Source organism: Monoraphidium neglectum (assembly GCF_000611645.1).
Source record: "Monoraphidium neglectum strain SAG 48.87 unplaced genomic scaffold scaffold01606, whole genome shotgun sequence".
Classification (NCBI taxonomy): domain Eukaryota; kingdom Viridiplantae; phylum Chlorophyta; class Chlorophyceae; order Sphaeropleales; family Selenastraceae; genus Monoraphidium; species Monoraphidium neglectum.
Window position 1 is genome coordinate 4,726 of NW_014012022.1, and position 8,735 is coordinate 13,460.

The window sequence follows — 8,735 nt, forward strand, 5'->3', positions numbered from 1 at the left end:
GGGGGGAGGGTCCCGGGGGGGGGAAATCCGGGGAGCCGTTGGCGGCTGTGTCAGGCTGCACTTTGGCCATAGGTTTGAACAGGCATGGTTGCTTGATTTGGGCGCATGCGAGGCGGCTTTGATTGGGCACGCGCGTTGTCAAAGTGTGCGTCTGCATTTTTTCGTGCTACCCCCAACCTTGTGCGACTGACGCCCTGCCTGCCGCCCATCGACGCCGCCCAACCCCCAGTTCCGCTTCGTCATCGACGTCAACAAGTCCCTCGCAGTGTGAAGTTCGTCCCTGCCCACGCCGCTGGTAACGAGTTTGAATAGTAAGGGTGCCTAGACACAAAGGGTACCGGCTCCATCGGTCAAATTTTCTGAACGAAGCGCGTAATCTAGTGGGGACGACACCTTGACACCCTGCAGGTGCCCATTTCTTTGGCACACGTCCTGTTGTTGTTGTTTTTGCATCATCCCAGGCCTGTCGCTGCATGAACAGGAGCACCACCAGCGCTCACTGGAACACCGTCCAATGACTGGTGCAACCCTGGACCAGCTCGGTGATTACAGGCTGGGGGTTTGCCGTTGCACAGATCCCACTACACACGTGGGGGGTGCCTGGTCTTCCTGCGTGTTTGATCCTATCATTGCCCCTCTGCGTTGCTGCACTTGATCTGAGCAGCTGCCTAGCTTCCAGCTGCCTGGGCGATGGTTTCATCCGCCGCATCTTGCGCGGGACCCTGCTGGGCGGCTGCCAGCCTTCGCCACACGAGCCAAATGTTGGCGCCTCGTATTACAAACAAGTGGCTATCGTTCAATCCAAGCGCTTGCCTTTTTGGGACAGTGCTGTCGGCCTCGCTGGGGGTGACGGATCTGCTGAATTTCTGATGAGCACTTGGCCTCTTGGCCCTTCCTTGTCCCGCCGCGTACGTCATGATCGTTCTCATGTGCTTTTTTCTGTCAAATGTTGATTTGTGGCGCCCATGCAGTGAGTAAATTTGTTGCATGGCCGGTCGCATGGGTGGGGAGTTGTGGCCTGGCAGATACTCGGCTGCGTGTTTCAGGTGCGTGACCCTGTCAGATGATGTACCTGGCCAGCCCCTGGGACATACTGAGCTAGGTATGTATCTCAGCACATAATTATCACCCCAGTGTGGAGTGCACTCACCAGGCGTATGCGTGAGCGAGCGAGCAGCAAATGATGCGATTGCTGAAGGCAGGGTGTCTCAATGTCAGTCGGTGCGCTTGTGTGCTCATTTGCGCGCTTATGCAGGTGTGCGCATCAAATGCTCTACGTCTGCCATTATCTGTAACACAGCAGCAGTCCTTATCTGCCAGAAGCGTCATTGTGTGGATGGTGCGCACGAGCTGTCCTAAAGTGTGGCGGACTCGCAGTCAGCGACCTGCCTCAGGAAAAGAATTGGTAGCCTTACAAAACTGATTTGCGACCTCACCCGTACAAATGGCTGTTCAGAGCCATAAAATGAATGGCAGGGGAATACGTGCAAATCAGTTGTTTAGGCATGGGGTGGTGAAAAATTGGAATACAGTCTGATGCATGGCAATCTTGCACCCAGCGAGGGGGAAGTTGACCCTACAATCGCGTGTGCACTGCTTGTTCCTGTCCCCTTGTGAGACCCATGTTCAGTCATGACAGCTGTCCCCTTGTGAGACCCATGTTCAGTCATGACAGCAAGCATTGAAAGTTCAAGATGGCAGGCATTGCAAACCGGTTCAGTGTCAGTGACCGATGCAAAGGCAAGTGCCAGCACGCCGCATGCGGGATACTGCCGCGCAGTCCACGAAGGTGCCAAGCTGTGACAGTGTGGCCAAGGCCGGGCATGGGGGCGTTCAGGTGCACGTCTTGTGCCCCTCTATTGTGCCCCTTGCTCACGCCCCGCGACAGTGCTGTACCCTCTATGCGACCAGGGACTTGTTGATGTCGATGACAAAGCGGAACTAAGGAGAGAGGTGTGGAGAGATTGAGGGAAGGGTTGGCAACAATCAAGGAAACACCCGTTGCGCCTTGGATACATGTGCAGGGGGCAGGGACTTTTGTGTGCCGGTCGCCGGCACCACGCCACACAGGACCACAATGTGGTGTTGAGGTGAGGCCGGCGGGCACACAGCAGGTGCATCTGAGGGCACACACCGATCGACGGCACGCACTCGCACCCCCTGTTGCAGGCACCCCCTCAGAGAGGCAGCGCCCCGGCGCTGGGCGCACGTCATCGGGCTGCACTGGGCCAGCTGCACTCAACCCCCTGCAACAGCTTCACCCACGCGACGCTGCACCCCCTCTCCCCTTGTCCCCCCCCCACCTTGACGTCGCCCTTCTCCATCCTCGTGTACGCCTCGTTGGCGTATGAGATGTCGATAACCTTGGAGCGGTTGGAGGTGGTTGGAGGAGGAGATATTGCTGGTTGGGGTGGTTGTTGGGGCTTGCAGGTGGTTGGCGTGGTTGGGGCCGGTGCGACATTGGTGAACATTGGGACGGGGTGGGAGGCCGGCTGGACAGGGAGCGATGCGGTTTGCCGGGCCAACAACGTGCAAAGCTGTTGCGTTCCAAGGGAAAGGGCAACACGAGCACCAGCCACCGCAGCGCACACAACAGCAGCACGCGGCTCAATGCCAACAGCACCGCCGCAGTCTATCGAGCTGCCACGCGCGCCCAAAGGCCCGCGCCTGCAAAAAATGGCGGCTAGCTCCGCCCCATTGCGGGCTGGGTCTAGTTGGGGTTGAGCACCCAGCGCCCTGATCGAGTGTTGGGCAACCGCGCACCTCCACGTCGGACACGATGTTCTTCTCCCCGCAGAAGTCCAGCATCTCCTGGGTGTCGTCAGGGGTGCCCACCAGACTGCTGCACAGGGTCAGAGACCTGCAGAGCGGTAGGCATGACAGGCGGGCGCAGCGATTTGGCTTAGACAGCTGGCGGGATGGGACCACCCCCGTGCGTCAGTCAAGGGTGTCAATGTGTGGAGCGAGCGCGCGGGCTGCAGGCGCGTGTGCCTTCCCAGGTCAGGCTGTCACAACGAACAAGCAGTGCGTCTGGGTACTGAGCCTGGTATTGTGGACAAGTAATTAGCAGTCGGACGCAAGTTCATTGGCAGGATTGCTCACTTGAACAGCACGGGGAACCAGGGGAAAGATGCGTCGCCGGGAGGGGCCCCCACGACGCACATCTTGCCCTGGGGTGAGGGCGCGAGGCAGCAGCAGGGAGGATGGGAGGGGACGACAGGGCTCAAGGGTCGCCAGCAGGCGCGCGCAGCCGGTCACCCACTAGTGTGTCAACCACTCCTGGCGGCGTCCTATGCAGGTAGTGGCTGTCCCACCAGAGTGGGGGGGTGGTGGGGTCTGGTAGTGCCGTGCCAAAGCCCGGCACTCACCTTGGGCTTGAGCATGTTGAAGAGCGGCAGGAAGTCGTGCTTGGCGGCCACGGTGTCGATGATGCCGTCCAGCTGGTTGGCATTGGCCTTGATGGCCTCCTCGTCGTTGGTGGGGATCACGGCCTGCAGGGGGGGGGAGAGGGGTGAACAATGTTTGGGTCGAGAACTGGAACAGACAAGCGACTTGCCGCGCAAGTGCGCCTTGTTCAAACCTCAGCAACAAGCTCCCACCCATGCAGAGCCATGGAGCTGTCAACCGCAAGCACCAGAAGACGTGTTCCAAGGCCCCTCTCCATGCACTTGGTCCCTGGCAGCGCGTGCGCACCCACCTTGGCGCCCATAGCCAGGGCCTCAGCCTCCTTGGCCAGGCTGTTGTGGGGAAGGGGCGTGTGGCGTGTGTGATTGTGTGTGTGAGCGTGTGGGCCGGGGGGGGGGGGAGGGAGCGGTGGCGGTGGAGACATATATGCATGCATGCATACGTGCACACGTGCATGCACGCGCACACACCCTCGTGCCATTCCCCACCTGCGTGAGATGACGTAAACCTCGCAGCCAAAGGCCACACCAAACTTCACAGCCATGTGGCCCTGGGATTGGGGGAGTTGCAGGGGGGGCCACATGCGGGAACGGGGGTGAACGAGGTCGGCAGCGGCCGCGCTCTGATGGGCGCTATGTGGCCGCCGTGGGCGTGGGCGTCACGGCCGTCCACTCCCCTCAGTATATGTGTGGGCTGTCAGGGGCACTGACTGGCCCCGCTAACTGCGACCGCCTGGATTGCTTGCTGGGCGGGCTGGCTGGAGGTTCCACCACGCTCCACACACACACATCCACACTTTTCGCAACTAACACTCACCAGGCCGCCCAGGCCGACCACGCCGATCTTGAGGCCCGGCTTGTCCAGGCCGTACAGCTTGTAGGGGGAGTACACGGTGATGCCTTAAGGGGGGGCGTGTGTGGGGTTGCGCGAGTTGCGCGAGTGACGACGTCTGTGTGCGCATGCGTGCGCATGTGTGCGTGCTGACATTAATCGTTGTGCATGTGCATGCGTGTTAGTGTGCGTATGTGTGTGTGTGTGTGTGTGTGTGTGCGTGTGTCTCATCTCACACTGCATCCCCTCCAACCCTGGCCGACCCATTCCCTGCACTCACCCGCGCAGAGCAGGGGCGCCACGCCGGCCAGGTCCAGGTTGTCTGGCACCTTGAAGGTGTAGTGCTCCCCGCTGATGATGTGGGACGAGTAGCCGCCCTGGGACTGGAGGCCGTCCTTGTGCTTGGCGTTGTAGGTGAACACGCACTGCGGCGGCAATTGGCGAGCACAAGGGGTGCGATCTACTGACGCCCCAGATCAAGGCGAGCATCATGTTGGGCGCCCTCACCCAGCGCATGTGGCAGCATGCAGCCCTACCTCAGCTGGTTGCACATGGTAGCATGCACATGGCAGCATGCATGCATGCATGCATGCTTGCTGCCATGCACAGGTACACATGTAACAGCATGCACGCCAGCATGTACATGGCAGCGAGCTCGTGGCGGCATGCCCATGGCAGCATGCAGCCCCATAGCGCCAAGACCAGCCCTTGGAGGGCCACGCCACGTGACCAGAGGCAGCATGCCGGCCCCGCTCTCGGGCCAGCCCCAGCCTGCGTTCTGCCGTGCAACACCCTTGGCAGCAACCACCCACCTCAGTGCAGAACTGGTCGTCGCCCGCCTGGCACTCGCGGCAGTTGCGGCAGCTGTCGACGTAGGTGCCCACGCCGGCGCGGTCCCCGACCTTGAACTTGGTCACCTGTGGGTGTGGGAGTGGCGGCGGCGGGATAGACTAAAAATACGTGCGGAAGGTTGGATGCCAAGCGGAAATCGGTTGAGGCAAAGGGCTCAGCCGGACAGCTTGTAAGGTGTAAGCAAAGCGACCAGGCGCAACTCAGCGCGGCCATGCAGCCGCCTGGCAGGTGATTGTCTCGCCCTGAAACAACTGTTGTGTCTCCTGAGCCGCACCTCTGAGCCGACCGCCGCCACGATGCCGACGATCTCGTGGCTGCATGCGGAGGGTTCAGGGTACGCGGCAGATAAGGTCAGTCGCCAGCCACTCTTGTCCATGCATCGTTCAGCAGCCGCAGAAGGCAACCCAGCTGCTCAGCGCCATGCTCTCTCGGCCGCGCGACAAGCCATGACAGGGCCACAGGCTCGAAGGTTGTGTGCCACTCTCACCCAGGAACCAGGGGGTAGCTGCGCAACAGTTGAAAGGGCGACAGCATACGTGGAAAGTAGCAGGTGTGAGGGGGGTGGGAGCCGGTGGAACCGAAGGATCTCTGATGCACCCCGGATTTTGTGTTTGAAACTGACTGACGGTGCTGTGGCACCTCGCACATGCTGTCCAACCCTAAGTGCAGAGCAGGGTTGCGGGCCAGCCGCGGCAACACCCCCACTCACAGCGCAGGCCCCCAATCGCCGTTGATGGTGTGCAGGTCGCTATGGCACATGCCTGCAGGGGTGTACAGCAGGTTGACAAGTCATTTAGGGCCATCACACAACTCCATGAGTCGCGGCAGGACAGGTCAACCACATGTCCTCGACATGCCAGGCTGATGCCCCCAACCCTCAACCCACCCGCATGGGTGATCTTAAGGAACAAGTCCTTGGGCCCCAGCTCCCTCCGCTTGAACTTGTACGGCGACAGCTGGGCGCTGGTGTCGCGCGCCGCCCAGCCCAGGCAGTTGGCGCCCTCCTCGCCCGCAGTGTCGGCCAGCTGGGAGGCCTTGTTGAAAGCCTTGGCAAAGTCGGCAAACTCAACCTCATCTGGAAGCGGCAATGTGAGAAGAAGTGGATGGTTGATGTGAGGGGATCGGCAAGCCAGCTTCCCATGGCCCTCGGCTGCAGCAGGGATGATGCGCCGCCTCGCTGGGTCGGGGATGACACCCGCGGCCCAATGTGCCACGCACCGCCCAGGGCGGCCACCAGGGTTTCGTCGCCGTAGCTCTGGGATGCCTTCAGCAGCACCTGCAAGACCGCAACAGGGGGGCACACGGCGGTTTGGTGCCGCCGCCATGGGTGGCTGATTCGTGGTGTGACAGCGCCTTGGCGCGCGTGGCTGGGGCCTCACCTCGCGCGGTGCCTCGCCATCCTTGGCGAGGTTGACGAGGATGCTGAACTCGCGAGGATGCTTGGCTGCCTCTGCCGCAGTCGCGGTCTTGATGCGGGGCATATTGCTATCGGCTGTCCTGTGAACGTCGAGATCACAGCGAAGAGCGTTTCACGGAGATCGAGCACAGGCTATTGTACTATATATAACATGCACTATGCGGATGCAGAAACAAATATTTAAGGCGCCAACAACTAGCCGCAATGAGGATCGGATTACGGCGGTCGTCCACACCACTTGATTAGGTCAACAGCATCCCAGCGCGCCACAACGACCAAATCATTCAATTGAGATACTCTGGATCTATTCCCTGGCATTGACAGGTGGCGTGCGCAGCGGGTTGGTGAGTCATCATGCACCGAGGCCCAAAATCACAGTATGGAAAAGAGGTTTCTGGAATATCATGCCAGAAAATATCATAATTGTGTTATAAGGCTGTCTGCGTCATAGAGCGCGCTCTTTGATGCAGGCTCGTGGCCTTGTTTGACCTGGTCAACATGGGTCCCCAACCGGCCAAGGGCACGTGTCTACAATGAAACCATCAATGTCATTTTTGTGATGTTGTAACTAAATCCCCTAAATCATTCGGTTCCCGGGGGGGGGGAGGGAGATACGATGATCCGGGTAGGATGATGGGCACGTGTTGGGGCCGATGAGCCGAGGGCCTGGGGTCAGTTGTCGACAGCAAGATTGCCACACGACAGCACGGCTTGCGAGCAGCGAGATGGTGATCAGCATAGTTCTGTTAGACTATGCAGGATCAAAAAAGGGGCCACAAATGTGCTGTGCGGGACAGTGTGGCAACCCTGCTGCACAGCGCCATGATGCTTTGCCACAAATGCACTTTCGGGGACCAACCTCTGAGATTCCCATGGGCCGGCGCAACTTCCTTCCTTCCTTCGTGCAGGATCTATCGGCGTTGAGGCCCAGCAGCTGCGTGGCAAGAGAATGAACAGGGAGCCTGTATCCACCACTGCTCGTACTTGGTATGAAGCTACAGTAGCTCTGATCCTGTGTGCAGCTGCCAAGGTTGCTGCGTTAGGCTGCGGCACCGCCTTGTGTCAGGGGACCCGGTGCAGACCGTGTGCATGCTCAGGATGTAAAACAGGTCTGTGAGGTACACGGTCTGCCAGGTATGCAAAGCCGGCGCAGGCCTTTGGATTATGAGCCCCGCGAGCAATTGCTTCAAGGGAAGAGGCTGCCTGGAGGGGAGGTTGGGGGAGGCAGCTGAGTTGGCTGCCAACTCTGTCGACATAACTTCTGCACACTTGAGACATTCCAAGATCTTGGAAGAACAAAACGTTGCATGAACCACTTTGGTGGATTCCAGCACGATTAAAGGTCGTGGTCAAAAAGTGTGATCCCGCCGGTCCCAAGCTGCACACCAGCGTCAAGACACAGCAGAGAGCCGCTCCTCCGCTGCTTTCCGTCCCCTGTGCCGCAGCCACGCGGTCATGAACGGCTCCAAGCCGCCGTCAAGCACCGCGCCGACGTCGGCGGTCTCATGGCCGGTTCGGGTGTCCTTGGCCAGCCTGGTGACGACAAGGGAGCAGGGGTCAGCGGTTATGAAAGAAATTCCATGATCAAAAAGAAGACGGCGGCAGCTGGGGATGACTCACATGTTGTGAGCAAAGCTGTTGCCGGCGTGTCCACGCTCCTGAGCTGCGCCTCAGCAAACGACGAACGCATCCGCACGCCCGGACCACCGACGTCCGGTGCCATCTCCGCACCCTCGCCCCGCCCTGTTTTTCGCGCGCCAAGCCTCACTTGTATGGGTGCAGCACGTAGTTGCGTATCTGCTGCCCCCACTCCGCCTTGACTATGTCCCCCTTGAGCTCCGCCAGCGCAGCGGCCCGCTGCTCCTCCAGCACAACCAGCAGCTTGGCGCGCAGCCGCTGCAGCGCGATGGCGCGGTTCGCGAGCTGCGTGCGCTCCTGGGTCACGCGGACGGTCAGGCCTTTGGGCGCGGCGCGGGGAGGGGCGGTATTGGTGGGGGGTGAATCTCTGGTGCGTGGCCTGAGGGGAGGAGGTGACACATTTTGGGGAGGCAGCAGCTGCCTGGAGGGCAGCGACATGGTCTGATCGCCCTCCACCAAGATGTCACCTGCGGTGACCGCCCAGCCCTGTCGCCAGGCCCACATCCTCTGGCAGGCCTACGAATCCATAACCAGACACCGCACCCACCTCGCCCTACCCACCGCACTGCTCCCCACCCACACACCCCACACC

At 60.4% G+C, this 8,735-nt stretch overlaps 3 protein-coding genes across 3 annotated transcripts in view; 1 reads left to right on the top strand and 2 right to left on the bottom strand.

Moving 5' to 3' along the window:
* The window catches only part of MNEG_8443 (hypothetical protein), a gene marked incomplete at both ends in the record, with an annotated part of 4,021 nt that extends 3,750 nt beyond the window's left edge, over positions 1 to 271 (top strand). The window contains one exon of the mRNA XM_014043082.1: positions 230 to 271. Coding sequence (XP_013898536.1) covers positions 230 to 271 — 42 coding nt within the window. The remainder of the gene's footprint in view (positions 1 to 229) is intronic.
* A 1,628-nt stretch (positions 272 to 1,899) lies between these two features.
* Positions 1,900 to 6,569, bottom strand: MNEG_8444 (alcohol dehydrogenase, putative; the record flags this gene model as incomplete). Its single annotated transcript, XM_014043083.1, has 15 exons — positions 1,900 to 1,941; positions 2,304 to 2,363; positions 2,764 to 2,860; positions 3,103 to 3,170; positions 3,369 to 3,491; positions 3,698 to 3,737; positions 3,894 to 3,955; positions 4,222 to 4,304; positions 4,517 to 4,661; positions 5,049 to 5,153; positions 5,363 to 5,402; positions 5,798 to 5,849; positions 5,975 to 6,163; positions 6,307 to 6,364; positions 6,468 to 6,569. 15 exons carry the CDS (start codon positions 6,567 to 6,569, stop codon positions 1,900 to 1,902), a joined length of 1,266 nt encoding a protein of 421 aa, XP_013898537.1.
* Positions 6,570 to 7,896: 1,327 nt separating this feature from the next.
* On the bottom strand, positions 7,897 to 8,647 carry MNEG_8445 (Peptide chain release factor 2; the record flags this gene model as incomplete). The annotated part of the gene is made up of 3 exons (XM_014043084.1): positions 7,897 to 8,038; positions 8,274 to 8,463; positions 8,611 to 8,647. 3 exons carry the CDS (start codon positions 8,645 to 8,647, stop codon positions 7,897 to 7,899), a joined length of 369 nt encoding a protein of 122 aa, XP_013898538.1.
* Positions 8,648 to 8,735: the final 88 nt, after the last annotated feature.